The 21,771-nt window shown below is 43.1% G+C and overlaps 1 protein-coding gene across 5 annotated transcripts in view; it reads right to left on the reverse strand.

The window, feature by feature from the left end:
• fam53c (family with sequence similarity 53 member C) overlaps positions 1-21,771 on the reverse strand; it is a 122,182-nt gene that overhangs the window by 76,440 nt on the left and 23,971 nt on the right. For 2 of the 5 annotated variants that reach the window (XM_068043276.1, XM_068043277.1), the window contains one exon: positions 17,202-17,463. In XM_068043276.1, coding sequence (XP_067899377.1) covers positions 17,202-17,279 — 78 coding nt within the window. In that variant the 5' untranslated portion in view covers positions 17,280-17,463. Of the gene's footprint in view, positions 1-17,201; positions 17,464-21,269; positions 21,347-21,771 lie in introns of those variants that run through there. The other 3 variants (XM_068043278.1, XM_068043280.1, XM_068043279.1) reach the window with 3 other exon arrangements.

Below are 21,771 nucleotides of genomic sequence, written 5' to 3' on the forward strand. Positions count from 1 at the left end.
CAAGGATCAGAGATTAGTGAAGTGTGAAATCTGTAAAAAAAAATCAAACGCCGTCATGTCCTATTGTAAGCCTTCCATTGGCACGTGGTATGGACAAAGACAGGAATATTTTCATTCTACATTTTATAAACCTGGCAACCAGATTTAGTCTTTCTACAATAATACATCGCAAGGAAAAGGGTGATTACAGATAAAATCATGGAGAAATTAACATCTGTTCTGAGGAAGGGTCACAGACCTGAAACATTAACTCTGCTTCTCTCTCCACAGATGCTGCCTGACCTGAGTATTTCCAGCACTTTCTGTTTTTATTTATAATAAGAAAGTCATTTTTAGTAATACTTCACATACTAATCTCTCTGATGGGTATTCAAGTGCAGCTGGTTTCATAATATTTCTAATGGATGGAAATGGGAAATGTCACAGATGAGAGTCTTCGGTCAATTCTATTCACTCCATATATCAAGAAATGGCAGAATACAGTAAAGGCTATGAGCTCCAGCAACAGCCCAGCTGTCGCACCTAAGACTTGTGCTCCAGAACTAGCCAGGCGCCTAGCCAAACTGTTCCAGTTCAGCTGCAACACTGGTATTTACCTAATAAAATGTGGAAAATTGTCCAGGTATGTTCTATCCACAAACAGCAGGACAAATCCAATCCTGCCAATTACCACCTCTCAGCCAACTCTTGATCAGCAAAGTGATGGAAGGTCGTCGACAGTGCTCTCAAGTGGCACTTACTCAACTGCTCAATTTAGGTTCTGCCAGCACCACATGGCTCCAGACCTTGTTACAGCCTTGATCCAAACTTGGACAAATGAGCTGAATTCCAGAGGTGAGGCGAGAGTGATTGCCCTTGATATCAAGGCAGCATTTGATGGAGTGATGCATCAAGGAGCAAGAGTAAAAATGAAGTCAATGGAAATCAGGGAAAAACTTTCTACTGGTTGGAGTTATACCCTGCATAAAGAAAGATGGTTGTAATTGCTGGGGGTCAATCAGTTCAGCCCCAGGACATTGCTGCAGGAATTCCTCGTGGCAGTATTGTAGGCCCAAATATCTTCCGCTGCTTCATGAATGATATTCAGAAATGGGGATGTCCTTAGATGCTGAAATAGTTTGTGCCCGCATGCAGCAAGACATGGATTCAATGGGCCGAATGGCTTTCTTCTGTGCCGTAAATGACTGACTCTAATGACAATATTCAGGCTCAGGCTGTTAAGCAGCACTTAACATCTGTGCCACACAAATGCCAAGCAATGACAGATGGGAGGTAGAAAACGCTATTGAGAACTAGGCTGAGTATAGAAGGTCCAGAGGGGAAGTGAAAAAGCAAATAAGAGAAGCAAAGAGAGATCAAAACAGAGTGCAGATTGAAAGCTGAGTGTAGAGATTCGAGTTGGTGAGTGGCAAGTTCAGTGAAGGGGGAGGAGGTGCTCCATTTTTCTACTTTTTTAACCCTCCAGTATTTGGCTCCTGCTTCAGTGCAGTGGAAGGAGCTGTTTGGTGAGTGACTGGTAAGCTATTAGGAACACAGGAGCAAGAGTAGGCCACTCAGCCCATCAAGCCTGCTCTGCCATTCAATACGATCATGGCTGATCATCCACTTCAATGCCATTTACACTATCTGCATATCCCATTACATTTGTATTTTGAAATCTGTCAATCGCTGCTTTAAACACACTCAATGACTGAGCTTCAACAGTCTCTGGGGTAGAGAATTCCAAAGATTCACAACTCTGAGTAAAGAAATTTCTCATTTCTGCCCTAGGTGGCTTCCCCCTTATTTTGAAATTGTGCCCCCTGGTTCTAGATTCCCCAACCAGGGGAAACATCTTAGCTGCATCTACCCCATCTATCCCTTTAAGTATTTTGTAGGTTTCAATGAGATCACCCCTCAAATACAGGCCCAGTTTCCCCAATCTCTCTTCATAGGACAGTCCTGCCATCCCGGGAACAAGTGTGGTGAACCTTCGTTGCACTCCCTCAATGGTAATAATATCCTTCCTAAGGTAAGGGGACCAAAACTGCACACTGTACTCCAGGTGCAGTCTAACCAAGGTTCTACACAATTGAAGACTGCATTACTCCTGTAGTCAAATCCTCTTGCAATAAAGGCTAACATACCATTAGCCTTCTTAACTGCTTGCTGCACCTGCATGTTAGCTTTCAGTGACTTATTGACAAGGACATCCAGGTCCCATTGTACATCTACACTTTCTAATCTCTTACCAGTTATGAAATACTCTACACATCTGTTCCTCCTACCAACGCGGGTAACCTCATTTCTCCACATTATATTCCATCTCCCATGCTCTTGCCCACTCACCAAGTCTTTCCAAATCCCCTTGAAGCCACTTTGCATCTTCCTCAACACACATTCCCACCTAGTTTTGGGTCATCCGCGAACTGCGGTCCCCACATCCAAATCATTGATATATCATTGTGAACAGCTGGGGCCCCAAGCACAGATCCCTGCGGTACCCCACTTGTCACAGCCTGCCAACGTGACAATGACCTGTTTATTCCTACTCTCTGCTTTCTGCCTGTTAACCAATCCTTAATCCATGCCAGTATATTACCTCCTATCCCATGTGCTTTAGAGTCATAGAGCTATACAGCACAGAAACAGGCCCTTTGGCCCATCGTGTGTGTGCCATCCATCCAGCACCCAACTATTCTAATCCCATACTCCTGCACTAGGCCCGTAGCCTTGCATGCTATGGCGTTTCAAGTGCTCATCTAAATATTTCTTCAATGTTGTGAGGGTTCCTGCCTCCACCACCTCTTCAGGCAGCGTGTTCCAGATTCCAACCACCCTCTGGGTGAAAAATGTTTTCCTCAAATCCCCCCTAAACCTCCTGCCCCTTATCCTAAATCTATGCCCCCTGGTTCCTGACCCTTCCGCTAAGGGAAGACATTTCTTCCTATCTAACCTATCAATGCCCCTTATAATCTTGTACACCTCAATCAGGTCCCCCCCTCAGCTTTCTCTGCTCCAAGGAAAACAACCCTAGCCTTTCCAGTCTCACTTCACAGCTGAAATGCTCCAGCCCAGGCAATATCTTGGTGAATCTCCTCTGCACCCTCTCCAGTGCAATCACATCCTTCCTATAGTGTGGTGACCAGAACTGTACACAGTACTCCAGCTGTGGCCTAACTAGCATTTCATACAGCTCCATCATAGCCCCCCTGCTCGGCTAACAAAGGCAAGTATCCCATATGCCTTCCTAACCACCTTATCTACCTGTGCTGCTGCCTTCAGTGATCTATGGACAAGTACACCAAGATCCCTCTGAGCTTCTGTACTTCCTAGTGTCCAACCATCCATTGCATATTTCCTTGCCTTGTTAGTCCTCCCAAAATGCATTACCTCACACTTTTCAGGATTAAATTCCATTTTCCACTGCTCCACCCATCTTACCAGCCCATCTATATCTCCCTGTAATCCAAGGATTTCCTCCTCACTATTTACAACACCACAAATTTTCATGTCATCTGCAAACTTACTGATCATACCTCCTATATTCACATCTAAATCATTAATGTACACTACAAACAGCAAGGGTCCCAGCACTGACCCGTGGTATACCACTGGCCACAGGCTTCCAATCGCAAAAACAGCCCTCGACCATTACCCTCTGCCTCCTGCCACTAAGCCAATTTTGGATCCTATTTGCCAAATTGCAGTGGATCCCATGGGCTCTTACCTTCTTAACCAATCTCCCATGTGGGACCTTATCAAAAGCCTTACTGAAATCCATGTAGACTACATCAACTGCTTTACCCTCATCGACACATCTCGTCACCTCCTCGAAAAATTCAATCAAGTTAGTCAGACACGATCTCCCCCTGACAAAGCCATACTGACTATCCCTGATTAATCCCTGCCTCTCCAAGTGGAGATTAACCCTGTCCCTCAGAATTTTTTTCCAATATTTTCCCAACCACTGATGTTAGACTCACCGGCCCGTAATTACTGGTTTATCCCTGCTACCCTTCTTGAACAATGGTACCACATTCGCTGTCCTCCAGTCTTCTGGTACCTCTCCTGTGGCCAGAGAGGATTTGAAAATTTGTGTCAAAGACCCTATCTCCTCCCTTGCCTCACATAACAGCCTGGGATACATCTCATCTGGACCTGAGGATTTATCCACTTTTAAAGCCCGCTAAAATAGTTAATACTTCCTCCCTTTCAATGCTAATATGTTCAAGTATACCACAATCCCCCTCCCTGATCTCTGCACCTCCATAGTCCTTCTCCAAAGTGAACACAGATGAAAAGTAATCATTTAAAACCTCACCTATGTCCTCCAACTCCACACAAAGATTGCCACATTGGTCCCTAATGGGCCCTACTCTTTCCCTGGTTATCCTCTTACCCTTAATATACTTATAAAATGCCTCAGAATTTTCCTTTATCTTGCCCAATTGCTTTTCATGTCCCCTCTTCGCTCTCCTAATTACTTTAAGTGCCGCCCTACACTTTCTATACTCCTGTAGGCCCTCCGCTGTTTTTAGCGCTTGGGATCTGCCGTAAGCCTCCTTTTTTTTCCTGATGCAATCCTCTATATCCCTTGATATCCAAATTTCCTGGGCCTGTTCGTCCTACCCTTCACCTTAACAGGTACATGTTGGCTCTGAACTCTCAATTTCCTCTTTGAATGACTCCCACTGATGTAGGAAAGTCTACAACACAAGTAGCTGCTCCCAGTCCACTTTGGCCAGATTCTGTTTCATCATATTGAAATTGGCCTTCCCCCAATGCAGTACCTTTATTTCTGGTCCATCTTTGTTCTTTTTCATAACTACCTTAAATCTTCGCGTTATGGTCACTATCCCCGAAATGCTCCCCACACAGACACTTCTGCCACTTGACTGGCTTCATTCCCTAGGATTAGGTCCAGGACTGCCCCTTCTCTTGTCGGACTTTCTACATACTGGCTCAAAAAGCTCTCCTGTGTGCATTTTAAGAATTTTGCCCCCTTTAAGCACTAAGACTATCCAAATTAATATTGGGGAAGTTGAAATCCCCTATTGTTACCCTATTATTTTTACACCTCTCAGATTTGCCTACATATCTGCTCCTCTATCTCTCCCTGACTGTTTGGAGGCCTGTAGTACACTCCCAGCCAAATGATTGCCCCCTTTTTGTTTTTAAGTTCTACCCAAATGGCCTCATTTGAGTAGCCTTCTAACATATCATCCCTCCTTACAGCAGTAATTGACTCCTTGATCAACAGTGCAATAGAACCTCCTCTTTTATATCTCCACTGTCACGCCTGAAGATTCTATATCTTTGAATATTGACCTGCCAGTCCTGTCCCCTCCCTCAACCATGTTTCTGTGATAGCAATATCATAATCCCATGTGTTAATCAACACCCTCAATTCATCTGCCTTACTAGTAAGGCTCCTTGCATTGAAATAGATGCAATCCAACCTTGCATTTTTCACTTGTGCCTTACCAGGTCTACATTTGCTCTGCCTTCCAGACAGACTCACTATCGGTTCTATATTACCCCATACTGTATCTCCACTCTGTCTCCAATGTCCCATTCAGGTTCCGGTCCAACCCATCCAACTTGTACAGGTCCCACCTTTGCCAGAAACAGACCCAGTGATCCAGGAAACTAAAGCCCTCCCTCCTGCACCATCTCTTCAGCCACGCATTCATCTGCTCTATCCTCCCATTTCTAAACTCACTAGCACGTGGCACCGTGAGTAATCCAGAGATTACAACCTTAGAGGTCCTGCTTTTTAATCTGCTACCTAGTTCCCTAACTTCTTGTTGCAGGACCTCATCCCTTTTTCTACCTATGTCATGATACCAATGTGTACTACGACCTCTGGCTGCTCACCCTCCCTCTTCAGACTGACTTTCAGCCGCTCCGCAACATCCTTGACCCTAGCATCAGGGAGGCAACTTACTAGTCTGGAGTCACATTTGCGGCCACAGAAACACCTATCTGTACCCCTTACGATAGGGGACTCTATCACTATAGCTCTCCCACTCCTTTCTCCCCCCCATGCTGTGCAGCAGCACCATCCTTGGTGCCACGGACCTGGCTGTTGCTGCTTTCCCCTGGGAGGCCATTCCCCCCCGCCCGCACCAATAGTATCCAAAGCGGTATATCTGTTTGAGAGGGGAATGGCCACAGGGGACTCCTGTACTACCTGCCTGCACCAACTACTCCGCCTGGTGGTCACCCATCCCTTTTCTGCCTGTGCTACCATTACCTGCAATGTGATCACCTCTCTAAACGTGCTATCCACAATGTCCTCAGCATTGCGGATGCTCCACAGTGAATCCACCCGCAGCTCTAGCTCTGTAATGCGGGTAGTCAATAGCTGCAGATGGATACACTTCCTGCACACATGGTTGTCAGGGACACTGGAAGCATCCCTGATTTCCCACATAGCGCAGGAGGAGCATACCACGGGTGCGAGCTCTCCTGCCATGACTTACCTTTAAATTAATTACTTACTCCCTTTAAACAATACTAATTACACTAGGGGCCTTGCTTTACTCCAAACACTACCTAGTACAATCTAAAGTCCCTAATAAATTACACTAATTAAAAAAAAATAAACACCCTTTAGTACTACTCACCTTATCATTTGAGATTTTAAAAACTTTCCCCTTTTTTAAGCAATTTAAATGCACGAACAGCTGTTACTTACCCAATCACCTTGCAGAATTCCCGTGATGTCACTAAGTTTTTTTCCTCCGAGTCTCAGCGCGCGCCGAGACAGAGAGTCTGCCACTGCTCTGGATCAGCTTCCACGCAGGTCCGCCAGCTTCCGCTCCTCTCTGCTCCCAGGTAAGTGAATGAGGGCCTCAAGCCCCACTCTTTATTTACAGCCGCCGCTCCGGATCAACATCCTCGCAGATCCTCCAGCCGCCGCTCTGCTCTGCTCCCAGGTAATTTTGCTAACCAACGTCCTGTGGGGGACTTTATCAAAGGCCTTCTGAAAATCCAAGTATACCACGTCCAGACTCCCCTTTATTAATTCTGTAGGCAACATCCTCAAAAAACTACAATAGGTTCATCAAACATGATTTCCCATTCATAAATCCATGTTGACTATGCCCAATCAGCTCATTATCCAAGTGCCCATTTATCATATTCTTTAGAATAGATTCTAGCATTTTCCCCAACGACTGATGTAAGGCTAACAGGTCTGTAATTTCCTGTTTTCACTCTCCCTCCCTTCTTAAATAGTGGGCTGACATCTGCGACCTTCCAATCTGCAGGAACTGCCCCAGAATCTATGGAATTTTGGAAGATGATCACCAATGCATCTACTATCTCCATAGCTACCTCTTTCAACACTCTGGGATGTAGAATATCAGGTCCTGGGGACTTATCAACCTTCAGCCCCATTAATTTCTCCAATACAACCTTCTTACTAATACTAGTTTCCTTCAATTCCTCATTCCCCCTGACAAGCTAGTTTAAACCCTCCCCAACACGAGCAAATCTCCCTGCCCGGATATTCATTCCGGTCACGTTAAGATGTAGCCCGTCCATCTTGTACCGGGCCCGCCTGCCCCAGAACAGGTTCCAACGCCTCAGAAATCTGATGCCCTCCCTCCTACACCAATTCCCCAGCCATGTGTTCAAATCGATCAATCCTCCTATTCCTATGCTCACTAGCATGTGGCACTGAGAGTAATCCTGAGATTACTGCTTTGGAGGTCCTGCTTTTTAATTTCCTTCCTAACTCCCTAAAATCTGCTTTCAGGACCTCAGCCTTCTTCCTACCTGTCATTGGTACCAACATGGACAACGACCTCTGGCTGTTCACGCTCCCCCAGAAAGATGTTCTGCAGCCGCTCAGTGACATCCTTGACCCTTGCACCAGGGAGGCAACACATCATTCTGGAGTCACGTTAACTGCTGCAGAAACATCTGTCTGATCCCATAACGCTATTGCTCTTCCACTCTTCTTCCTTCCTTCCTGTGCAGGTGAGCCACCCATGGTACCACAGACTTTGCTCTGGCTGCACTCCCCCGAGGAACCATCGCTTTCACCAGCATCCAAAATGGAAATAGGATTAGCAAGATAGATAGACTCAGGGGACTCCTGCACTGCCTGCCTGGTTCTCTTAGACTGGCTGGTGGTCACCCATTCCCCTTCTGCCTGCATGCTCCTAACCTGCAGTATGACCACCTCCCTAAACGTGCTATCCACGTAGTCCTCTGCCTCGCGGATACATAACAGTGACTCCAGCTGCCACGTGAGTTCCAAAACACAGAGCTCAAGCTTCTGCAGACGACACTTCCTGCAGATGTGTTCATCTTCCCACATACTGCAGGACGTACATTCCACTTGGCCGAGCTGACCTTTTCATAATGCAACTTTAAAAACTTATTACAAGATGTAAAATAACTTACCAGTTACTTAACATTCAACTGCTTTCCCTATACCGAGGAGACACAGCTACTGGAAGCTGAAAAAAGGCAGAAGAAAAGAAAGGAGCCCCTCCCTCACGCACCAAACTCCCACTTTACACTCTGCACTCAAAATTCATCTTAATTTATAGTTTCCCCTCCTTACCAAACTCCCTTCTTCACACTGTGCCCACCAGCAGCACTCAATGCAGTCAAGCAACACTCTTTGCCTCACCAGTATCCAAAAATGGAAAACCGATTAGCAAGTGAGATCATATCAGGGGACTCCTGCACTACCTGCCTAGTTCTCTTAGATTTCCTGGCAGTCACCCATTCCTTATCTGCCTGCAAGCTTCTAAGCTGCGGCGTGACCACCTCCCTAAATGTGCTATCCACGTAGTCCTCCGCCTCGCGGATGCACAATAGTGACTCCAGCCGTCGCTCTTCTACTTATAATAGATAGTCTGTAAACTGCCGAGTGCAATGTACAGCCTGTGGCACGTGAGAAGTCATGGATGCACTACGTGTCCTAGTAAAACACATCTGCAGGAAGCGTCACTGGCTGCAGAAGCTGGAGTTCCAGGTTTCGGAACTCGAGTGAGGGCTGAAGTCACTGATGTGCATCAATTTGGCTAGAGCGAAGGAACAAAAAAAAAAAAATAGTGCAGTTACATTGCTCGGTGTTGTCTATAGGTCATCAGTTAGTGGGAAGGATATGGAGAACAAATTTGCAAGGAAATTATACAGAGGTGCAAACATTGTAGGGCAATTATAACGGGCGACTTTAATCATCCAAACATAGACTGGGATAACAGTAGTATAAAGGGCAGTGAGGAGCAAGAGTTCCTAGAGTGTGTTCAGGAAAACTTTCTACAACAGCATGTTGCTCGTCCAATGAGAAAGGACGCACTGCTAGACCTGGTTCGAGAATGAGGTGGGCCAAATGGATCAAGTATCAGTAGGACAGCATTTAGGGGATAGTGAGCATTGCATCATAATGTTCAGGCTGATTATGAAAAAGGACAAAGAGCAATCCAGGGGAAGAATAATTAACTAGGGGAAGGCTAACTTCAATGGGGTAAGAACGGAGCTGGGGCGAATAAATTGGAGTCAAAAGCTGGCAGGAAAACTGGTAGATGAACAATGGGTTACCTTCAAAAGAAGAGATAGTTCGGGCAGTCAAGGTATGTTCCCTCGAAGAGGAAAAGTAGGGCAAACAAATCCAGAGCTCTCTGGATGACAAAAGAGGTAGAGATTAAGATAAAGAAGAAAAAGAGTGTGCTTACGACAGATGCCAGGTAGAAAATACGCTTGAGAACCAGGCTGAATATAGAAGGTCCAGAGGGGAAGTGAAAAAGCAAATAAGAAAAGCAAGACAGCATGGAGAGAGTCTGGCAGCTGGTATTAAAGGAAATCCCAAAGTTTTCTATAGGCATATAAATAGTAAAAAGGTGGTAAAAGGAGGAGTGGGGCCAATTAGGGACCAGAAAGGAGCTTTACACATGGAGGCAGAGAGCAAAGCTGAGGTATTAAATGAATACTTTGCATCTGTCTTTACCAAGGAAGATGATACAACCTAGGCAATGTTGAAAGAGAAGGCAAGTCAGACATTAGAGGGGTTTAAAATTGATGAGGACATATTAGATAGGCTGTCTGTACTTCAAGTGGATAAAGTGGCAGGACCGGATGAGATGCATCCAAGGATGCTGAGGGAAGTGAGGGTGCAAATCAGAGGCACTGGCCATATTTTTTCAGTCTTCCTTAGACTCGGGGGGGTGGTGCCAGAGGACTGGAGAATTACAATTGTTACACCCTTGTTCACAAAAGTGTAAAGATAATCCCTGCAACTACAAGCCAGTCAGTTTAATTTCAGAGGTGGGAAAACTTCTAGAAAAAATAATTTGGGACAAAATCAATAATCACATTGATAAATGGGAGTTAATTAAGGAAAGCCAGCATGGATTTCTTAAGGGAAAATCACGTTTAACTAACTTGCTGCCATTTTTTGAGGAGGTAAGAGGGAGTTGATGAGGGCAATGCAGTTGATGTGGTGTACATGGACTTTCAAAAAGCATTTCATACAGTGCCACACAACAGACTTGTGAGCAAACTTGTAGTTCATGGAATAAATGGGATGGTAGCAACATGGATACGAAATTGGCTGAGGTGACAGGAAACAAAGAGTAGTGGCTAATGGATGTTTTTCAGGCTGGAGTAAGGTTTGCAGTGGAGTTCCCCAGGGATCAGTGTTGGGACCCTTGCTTTTCCTGATATATATTAATGACATTGAAATTGTGCCCTGTACACCAAAGTCAAAGTTTGCAGATGATACAAAACTTGGAAACACTGTTTGGAGGATAGTGTAGAACTCCAAAAAGGACACAGACAAGTTGGTGGAATGGGTAGACATGTGACAGATGAAGTTCAATGCAGAGAAATGGGAAGTGATTTTTGTAGGAAGAACAGAGACACAATATACAATAAATGGTACAATTCTAAAGGGGGTGCAGGAGCAGAGAAACCTAGGTGTACATAAGTCATTGAAATTAAATAAAATTAAAACCTGACCCAGGCCAGAGTCCTTCTCGACCCGACAATAACATACATATTATTGAAACAGATATAAATTGTAGATTAAAATGAAAACAAAACAGCACAGTCCAGCCTGACCTGAGCCCAAATGCCGGACACCGAATACAGACCTAACCCAACCCGAACCCAACGCATGTAGTCGGGTTTGGTTGGGCAGCCAGGTTTTAGCGTAGAGTACAAGAGCAAGGAAATTATGTTGAACTTGTATAAGACACTAGTTCGGCCTCAGCTGGAGTATTGCATCCAATTCAGGGCACCGCACTTGAGGAAAGAAGTGAGGACATTGGAGAGAGTACAGAAAAGATTCACGAGAATGGTTCCAGGAATGAGGAATTTCAGTTATGAAGATATATTGGAGAAGTTAGGACTGTTTTTCTTGGAGAGGAGAAGGCTGAGGTGATTTGATAGAGGTATTCAAAATCACGAGGGGTCTGGACAGAGTAGATGGAGAGAAACTGTTCTCAGTCGTGAAAGGATCAAGAATGAGAGGGCACAGATTTAAAGTATTTGGTAAGAGAAGCAAAAGTGACGAGGAAAAACTTTCACACAGTGAGTGGTTAATGTCTGAAATGCGCTGCCTGAGAACGCGGTGGAGGCAGCTTTAATTGAAGCATTCAAAAGGAAATTAGACAGTTCTATGAAATGGAAGAATGTGCAGGGTTATGGAACGGAGTGAGTTGCTCCTTCAGAGAGCCAGTGTGGACATGGGCTGAATGACCTCCTCCTTCGCTGTAACAATTCTGTGATATGACCATCTCCCTTGATATTCAATAAGATTACCACTACTGAATCCTCAACCATCAAATCCTAAGGGTTATCATTGACCACAAACTCAACTGTGCCAGCCATATAAATACTGTGGCTACAAGAGCAGGTCTGAGACTGAATTCTGTGGTAACTCACCTCCTCACTCAACGCCTGTCCACCATCTACAAATCAAGTCAGGATTGGAATGGAGTACTCTCCACTTGTTGGGATGAATGCAACTCCAACATCATCCAGGATAAAGCAGCCCACTTGATCAGCATCCTATCCACCACCTTAGCCATTCATTCCCTCCACCACCTGTGTGTACCATCTCCAAGATGCACTGCAGCAACTAGCCAAGGCTCCTTTGACAGAACCTTCCAAACCTGCGATCTCTACCACCTAGAAGGACAAAGGCAGCAGAGACATGGGAACAACACCACCTGCAAGTTGCCCTCCAAGCCACACACCATCCTTACTTGGAACTATATTACCATTCCTTCACTGTCGCTGGGTTAAAATCCTGGAACTCCCTTCCGAACAGCACTGTGGGTGTACCTACACCCCAAGGACTGGAGCAGTTCAAGGAGGCAGCTCACCACCACCTTCTCAAGGGCAATTAGGGATAGGCAATAAATGCTGACCTAGCCAGCCACACCCACATCTGATGAACAAATAAAAATAAAGAATGGCTGCTCCAAGTGAGTGTGCCAATCTTGATCAGGTTTTGGTTGCATTACAAACCGTATGTCAATTGCTCACAAACACCATTGGCAATAGAAACTCCAAGTGAGATTGCTGCTGAAGTGTCCATGAGGACAAGTGATTTCAGTAACTCCTGCTCCAATTCGTGAATCAGAGCCATAATGATTCAATGTGGTGGATTTTGTGGTCAGCTGTGAAGCAATGGCACTCACTGGTGACCTCAAAAAAAAGCTGCCCACAAAGATCTAGTGACCTCTGTGACATGGGTTTTCTCCTTTCACAGAATCGTTACAGAACAAAAGGAGACCATTCAGCCCATTGTGTCTGCACCAGCTCTCCGAATGAGCAATTTGCCTAGTGCCATTCCCCAGCCTTCTCCCTGTAAATTCTTCCTTTTCAGTTAACAGTCTAATTCCCTTTTGAATGTCTCGATTGAACCTGCCTGCACCGCACTCTGGCAGTGCATTCCAGACCTTAACCACTCGCTGTGTGAAAAAGTTTTTCCTCATGTCTTTCGCCAATTACTTTAAATCTGCGCCCTCCTGTTCTCGATCCTTTCACACGTGGGAAGGTTTTTTCCTATCTACTCTGTCCAGACCCCTCATGGTTTTGAATTATTTTATCAGGTCACCTCTCAGCCTTCCTTTTCTGACAGCAGTTTAAATCTGGCGCCAAGTCAAGAGGATGACTTGGCATGAGGCAGCAGCGATGTCAGCAAGCAGGTAAGCAGCCAATCATATTGAAGTATTCACTCACAGGAAGTTCACAGCATTGAATATCCTTCTCTTTTAATTTAAATTTTCAAATAACAAAATAAATGATTGGATTAAGACACAAGCTAAATTAGAGATAAAACCAACCTTAAAAAATTATAAGATATGCCAAAGTGCTGGAAATACTCAACAGGTCTGGCAGCATCTGTGGACAGAGAAGCAGAGTTAACATTTCAGGTCAGTGACCTATCAAAACTCCATTCACTTCCATCAAAAGGTGTTGCTATAGGTACCCGTATGGGTCCTAGTTATGTCTATCTTTTTGTCAGATATGTCAAGCATCCCTTGTTCCAGTCCTACTCAGATACCCTCCCTGGTACATTGATAACTGTAACGGTGCAGTTTCCTGCTCCCGCCCCGAACTGGAAAACTTTGTCAACTTTGCTTCCAATTTCCACCCTTCTCACCTTTACATGGTCCATCTCAACTCTGTCTCGCCATCTCTGGAGATGGACTGTCTACTAATATTTGTAAGCCCACTGACTCCCATGGCTACCTTGACTGCACTTCCTCACACCCTACCTCCTGTAAAGGACTCCACAGAGTTCTGATAAAAGGTCACTGACCTGAAACCTTGACTCTGCTTCTCTCTCCTCTGGCAGCATCTGTACTGAGTATTTTCCAGCACTTTTTGTTTTTATTTCAGGTTTCCAGCATCTGCAGTATTTTGCTTTTATTATGCAATTTAATCATTGTAAAATGTCAAATTTTGCCACAATTATAAAATTAGCTTGACAGCACCAGTTAGGGTGTTTAGCAGTAATTCGAAAGTTAATATGCTGTTAAAAACCAGATTACACCTCATTCAACAGGATGTAACTTAGTCTTGCTGTAAAAGCCCGTGACAGACAGAATAGTGGAAGTTCTCAATTCAATTGATTGCAGTTTGGGGGTGGGGGTGGGTGGATGGCTCACCAGTGCACGCTCTGGAGAAGCGTAGAATCTCAGCAACTTCTAGATTTCTGCATTATTCTGTGCATGTGTGGGTTCCAGAAGTTGTGGTCAATTTCAGTGATACTGACAATTGCGCCATCATTACCACCAAATTCAGGCCAAATAATCAGGTCAAAAGGAGATGCCACAGAATAAGGATCACGAAACATTTTGTGAATAGACGTTTATTCTCCTCAAATCAGGTTCGATAAAATGGAGTTGATGTACGGAATCTGAAAACTTTGGAGGACGAGTTAAAAACAGTGAGGGAGTGGAAGGAGGAAGTCACAAGTCAAAAAAAAGCACTCATATGGAACAGGCCATGTGAACTAAAATCAATTAAGGGGAATTAATATTTTTCCCTCAAAGGGGAGGAACATGCCATGTGACACATGGAGGGGGAGGGCCAAAATCTTTATTTTACAATTTTGCTCAGATAGAAGAGAATATTTGCACTTTTGGGATTCCGATTAAGTTTAACCCACATTTTGGAATTCATCTTTGGAGGTAATTACTGGGTTAGACTCAATTAGGTTGTTTTTAAAAAATATATAAAAACAGAAGGTGGTGACAGAGCAAGAGAAGATACAATCTTATTTGCAATAGAAACAAACTATAATTGTCAACAGGACATCACAATTTTTGTGCAGATCTTAATTTCCTATTCAATACACAATTAACATTAACTTACAATCGAAGTGCCCTTTCCTTTAATATATTAAAGCCCTCAAGGGATTAACATCAACTGGTTCTGATGTCCCAAAGGCCATCAATGGACACTGCTCAGTTTGTTGTTTTATTAGTGCAGCTTTATTTACTGGTGGAAACTCATCAAAAGCACTTAACTCTGCAGTTAACTCTGAATACAAAGACCTCAAAATATTTGAGAAACTAAATAAAGCAACAATTACTGTGGATAAGTGACGACCTATTCTTGCCCATGCCAGAAACTACACAGTCATTATTGCACACGTCCCATAGATATAAATTCAGTACTACTATTGGTATTTTCTCTAGTTTAGTGGTGCTCCTGTATGTGGACCCCAAGCCAGAATGGCCTCTCTGAACAATTTCTACTTTTATGATCATATCCCCTTGCGATCTGAAATGAATATTCCTGTCTTTTGCACATACTCCTATGTGCCATGATCTTTTCAAAGATACCAAGATGAGGTTATATATGAATTGTTAAGATACTTCACAGCAAGTGAAGACCAAGCAGCAGGGAAGACTGTATGGTGGCGAGCAACTTTGATCTACTCTCCTCAAGCCTAGAGCGGGGCAATAATGTTACTTGCCATTATGCAGCCTCCACTGTTTGCAGACAAAGGATTAGTTTTAGATAGAAAAATTGACAATTGAGAGTGTCATACAAATCTTGTGTGATAAAGGCACTGTGTCAGTCACCATAAACTAGTTCCTATTATAAGGGGATCCTTGCCCCTTTGCACATCATTGATGAGGCATTTTTTTTCCAAAAGCGAATGGAATCACAGCATACAATCCTAAACCAGTAAAATTGACTCAATACCATCTAATAAAGAGAATTATTCATTTCTTCACAGTAAAGTTCCGGTCACAAATAAATGACAATAGGGTGCTATCAAACCAGTTGAGTTAATGCATATCCACAACATATAACTGCCCACAATTAAATATTGAATCGAAACAATAATTCACATTGGAACAGTTCAAAGGAAGCATTAATTTCAGCTAACCCACATTAGACCTACAAAAGTGCTGAATGTAAGATGTATAAAAATGTTTCACTCCCAGAAGCTCACCTTCACAAACAACAGATTCACCTCAAAAAAAACAAAAACCCAATGTAGAACTTTGGTATTTAAACTAACACAGACTGACCACATAAATAAGAAATCATCACTACATATGGGGCTTTGCAGTTCAAGCCAAGTCTTTTCCTCACAGTAAAAGTACATCAGCAGCAGCTCAAGCACTGAAGATTAGAATTCCAGTCTCAGTGAGAAGCTATCATTGTTGCCATCATTGAAAAGATTAATGGAGGGATGGAAGGAAAGCTTTAAAGAGGCTAGTTTTAGAAGGGTTGTGAAGGGATCTTAGGAGACCAGATTTCTTTATTTAATTATTGACTGCGTAGTTCAATTTATGTTGCTGTATATGAATTTGAACATGCATTCTGCAACAATGGCACTCTTCTTTTGGAAAGTCGACATTACTTTACAGAAGTTAGGACAGGGGTCCCCAAGAATGTTTCAGTATTTCTGGGCATCAATATTTACAGTGGGCCATGCCAAAAATATCAGAGGAAATTTCTAAACCACTGCCATACACAGTCGACTGCATGCCAGCTTTACTGAACAGAGAACAAGTTGTCAAAATAACTGCTTTATATTAAAAGGCTTCAAGCCTTGCAATTTCACTTCAGAAGCAAAGATTACAAGATGCTCATTATCCATAACACACAAGCATGTATGTGGAAAACCACACACAATATAGAGTGCGTGAATACTAGAGGACAAGACAACAAGATATGACAAGTAGTAAGAGATTAGAAAACAAAAAGGCAGATAAATTCATTCCTCTCCAACCTGACAGATTAAGCTTCAGAGGCCCTTAAATAAGTTCATCCATGTGCCTCACCATGGACTGGAGTTAACAAACATGAAGATTACTTCATCATTCACTTGATTGTGGAATGGTGCACAGTGAGTCCCAGATGGGGTCATTTTGGAGGGAGTAATCTTTCACTTCTCTCCACCCGTAGACAATTACAGGCCAGTCCACAGGTTCATTTCTAGAAGCTTTGTGTTGCAAGTAAATTCAAAGATAAATACTTTCTATTTTAAGTTGGACAGGCAAGCAGCTCTCTGAACGCCATCAGCACTGTGCTCAGTGGACTGGGTGACTACTGTGAAGGTGCCATGTTTATACTCAGCATTTACCTCAAAACAGGTGGGTCTGACTGCAGGCTAAAGTAGCGTTAGTGAAAAAAACTGTTCCAAATAGACACCACATTGTTCGGCATGCATGGCAAAATACAAGGCTGGAGGCTGTTGTGCATGGTTCTCTTACCAGGTTAATATTGAAGGCCTTACAAGCCAGGTCATCCAAACTCTGTTTCTGTAGCTGCTCCGTGATGACAGTTACCATGGTAACCTTCCTGCCTTTCCGTGTGTGCTGTGAAAAAGCGACCAAGCTCTTCCCTCTGCTAAGCTCGCCCCTTCACTCTGCCATGTTGCTTGTTCCAGTGGAGCTGGGTTCATTGGGAGGTAGTCATCTTATACTTGTGATGCAAGACACTGTGGTATTTTCTTAATCCATTCATTTAATTGCCCTGTGTAAAAAGGGATGAGGGAAATATTGACATCAGTTTTTAAAATACAATTTAATCAACATACAGGGAGCCACCACAGAAATGTGTTCAGAGGTTTCTTCGGCTCTTCTGGTGACTGGAGTGTAGAAAGACGTACAGAACCAAACACCAAGTCAGATGGTCCTTCCCATAACGTTGGCATATACTCCAGCAACCCTGTTTCAACAAGTGATAGTTCAGAGGAGGGGAATTTAGAGAAACACTTATGTTCAAGTATTTTCCCCTCAAAAAGAGATACTGGACAGTGGTGGTTGGGGCCAAGAAACTACTTTGATAGCTCAAATATATAGCATTCTCGTTCTAGAATTGTTAATGTTGTGCCTTCAGAATCCTGCCATTGGGATCTGAGCCACTCTGAAGGTGTCAGTTATAGAAAAATAGAACTTGCATTTGTACAGCATCTTACACAACACTGGGTCTTTTTTTTCAAATCACTGTGACCAATCTACATGAGGTCTTGTAACATGCACCCTGATGCCAGAAACATAGAAAGGCATGGAAGTGTACAGAAAGACACCAGGTCAGATGATTGGTGACACAAACAGCAATGAGATAAATGACCAGTTAACATGTTTTAGTGAAACTGGTTGAGAGATAAATATTGTCCAAGACACCAAGAGAATTGCCCTGCTCTTCAAATAGCGTCCTGGGATCTATTATATCCCATGAGAAGACAAACAGGGTTTTGGTTTAATCCGAAAGACAGCATCTCCAATGCTACACTCCAGTGTTGATCTAGATTATACACTCAAGTCTCTGTAGAATTGGAACCCATGCTCTTCTGACTTGAGTGCTACCACTCAACCACCATTGACATCAGGAAGGGGTTGTGTGAATCGTGGAGCAGCTCCATTACTTTAAATGGAATTCAACACTTCAAACCAGCCATGAAGCTGACTTAAGGCTGCCTAACCTCAAAAAAAAAGCACACCACCAATGGAGTTCAATGGGTACAGCAGTGTAGCAGTTCTGGTACTAAACTAGAAATCCCACAGTAACAAGTTGTGAAATCTGGTCATTTGCATGTGGCTAAAAAAAAAAAGCATAAAAGGTGCCAAATTACTATAAAAATGCAACTGGTTCAGTAATGTCCTCCAGGGAAGGGAGCCCAGCCTGGCCTACACATGACTTGTTCACATCATGTAGACTACTCAATGCCCTCTGACATGACCCAGCAAACCACTCAGTTGTACAGGGATGGGCAGTAAATGCCAGGGTCACCTGCATTCCAAAAACAAACAGTATACAGAAACAGTGTATGCAGCTGATAGAGTTCCCCTGGGTTTCTCCCTCATTAAACAAAATTTGTGTTTCTGCATCCAAGGAACAGCATGCCTTCGGGCATGAAAATCCAACCTGTGAAGCTACAATGAGCATCTAGTTTATCAATATGTGCAGTGACAGCAGCCTTTCATGTTCTTGACAAGGCAGCACTAACTCCAGTAGGGTTGCAACACATGATGGCCCGAAAGCCACAACTGTTCCTCCACAAATATTGGATCTATGAATGCTATGGTGAGTTTCTAAAACAGAGAACAAACTAATATAAATCCAAAATAATTACTGGAGGAATAGTTCTTTCAAATCTTAAGTAAAATGTGATAGTTGAATAACTACAAGTTAAATTTTCAGTTTTATTTCAGCCAGTTTTATTCAAATAACTGGTATTTACATTTTATTTGCTTATTTGGATGGTTTTCCAATAACTTGTTAGAATCAAGTCACATATGATTGAGTACATACAGTATTAATTCAGCTCATGTTGGAAATTTGGTTTGATAAACTGAGTTTATAATGTGTGCACCTCCACCTTGCAAACTCATTTTCCTTGATTTTACACAGATGCTAGAGTGCTTTTGACAAGGAGGAGATAGTTCAGTTGCAAAGTTCTATTTGGGAGTCAGCTTCTTGACCTTGCTCTGAAAGCAAAGCTCACATGGTAGTGGGCAGGAGATGGATTTCAATATTCAATCAGAGTCACAATTTAGCCAAGTGCCCCAGTTTACCGATGCCATGATTTCTTTTTAAAAGCCTACTTTTTGGGAAATGTAGCTTTTGTACACAGATCAAGGATATTTGTGCTGGAGAATGCAACATTTCCAGCATTTGTGGTATCTTGTGTCAGCATTTAGCTTTCCACAGCAGGTACAATATGGTCAGATGCAGACCAAAGTGACTGGCACACTGTCCAACAGTCTTCCCAGTCCCAAGAGGGCCTTCACACGTTGCATTAAGTTTGAAATTGTTCCATTTCCATATGAACTTCCCACAGATTGCCAATAAATGTCAGGTCTTGTGCTCTGGGCACAGACCCATCAGCTTGATTTAATCTTGCTCAAATACATTTCACATTCGAATTTTACAAGAGATAGAGTTTATGCCAGTCAAAGCTCTGAAATGGAGCCCAGGCCCCAGAACTGAGAAGGCAGTGTCTAACCCACTTTTTAAAAAAAATATATATATTCTTTGGGGAGGTGGGGGGGTGGCGGGAGAAAAGATGTGGATGTCACTGGCTATGCCAGCATTTATTGCCCATCCCTAATTGCCCTTGAAGGTAGTGAGCTTCCTTCTTGAACCGCTGCAGTCCTTGGGGTGTTAGTACACCCACAGTGCTATTAGGAAGAGTGTTCCAGGATTTTGACCCAGATCAGATCAAGTCTGGACTGGTTTCAAACAAGCCCCAGAAGTGAAGGCAGGAATTTCAAAATCTGGTTCAAAAGGTCTCCACCCAGACCAGATCCAGTTACCCACATCCTTCCTCAAAGGAAAAGCTCAAGCACACCAGGACTGAAGCCACCAAGTCAATATTGTATGTACCTGGTTTAGAAACAAGAGGCTGACCTCCCCATCCTCCAAAACAAGGGTAAAAATGCACATCAGTACTAAATCCAGACAAACAAAAAACTTCTCCTATGCAAGAAGAAGTTATGTTCAAAATTAAATATCACTGTATTGTTGAAACCCAGTCTTTGTCAGTATAACGAGGTCTTTGAAAACATGGGCCTGAAAGACAGACACCTGGCATTAGAGTTTCAGCAGGGTAATGGAAATAGCAATAAGCATTCATCTCTCCCACAGATCAGAGGTTAGCACATATGAAACTTTCCTAGTAACCATCTAGAAATTCCACCACACTCTTGGTTACATTGGAGCAAAGAAATTTCAAGAGCGACATGGTTAAAATTCAAGCTTTTAAGAAAGTATATATTTTTTGCAAACAGTCTTATCAATCGTCCGACATAACTACAGGAGGACATGGACTCAAACTTATAAGAGGAAACTTAGAAGAGCAAAGTGAACTGAAACTAAAAACTGCTTCACAGAGAGGGTGATGACTGTAGACTATGCATCCCTATCATCTTTTTAAAAAAGGGAGCCAGATAGCATTTTCCCCAGGAATAGGAGACAAGAATATGGTATGTTTTGAAACATACATCACCTAACCAGTTGGACCATAATGATCTCTTCCTGTCCTCCAAGCAGGTTTCATTTATAGATGCATGAAACTGCCACACAAAGCAGAGGTAGCAAGAGATACAAAAAGGGTGATAATACTTACCTGGCAGTTTTATCTGGAAGTGCAAAGCATTACACAGATGGACTAAAATTTCTTTTACTTCTACAGTGCATGCCTGTCCAAAGAGAAAGGACCACATTTCACCAATATCGCCGGGTGCGGCTTTGACAAGCCCTTTATGCTTCCTGCGTTAACACTGCACATTGAAGCCATGAATAATTATGTACACCCAAACACCAGATCCATTTACCTTGTAAATGGAGTACTGCAAACCACGAGCATTTAAAAAATAATTGCGCTCTTGTTCAGGTTACTGCTTGTCATGATCTGAAGAGAAAGGAGTCTGGCGTCAATGCCAAGCATATATTTGTGTAACAAAATAGTTCCTACAGCATGAGACACAATGGAATGGGTAATAGGAATCATGTGACAACACAATTAGTACCAGTGTTGCTCAGTCCATGAGATAGCTACAATGCATCATAGTTTGAACTATGTGGGGAAAGATCGCAATTTAATTCAAATTTGAGTTGCTAAAACTATTTTCTTCACATTTTAAGCCACAAACCCAATAACTGATTAGTCTTCTGAAGTCACACTCAATGGCACTGCATCATATAACTATCAGAGTCCATTGCACTTCACTGCTTTTTTTTAAATATTGAAATGTAGAAGATTTTTCTGCATTTGTTGGGTGACCTACTCTCAAACCTAAGCTAATGCCATTTTCCAGCCAGCTCCTGGAAGCATGT

This window comes from Heterodontus francisci, chromosome 12 (assembly GCF_036365525.1).
Source record: "Heterodontus francisci isolate sHetFra1 chromosome 12, sHetFra1.hap1, whole genome shotgun sequence".
Taxonomy (NCBI): Eukaryota; Metazoa; Chordata; class Chondrichthyes; order Heterodontiformes; family Heterodontidae; genus Heterodontus; species Heterodontus francisci.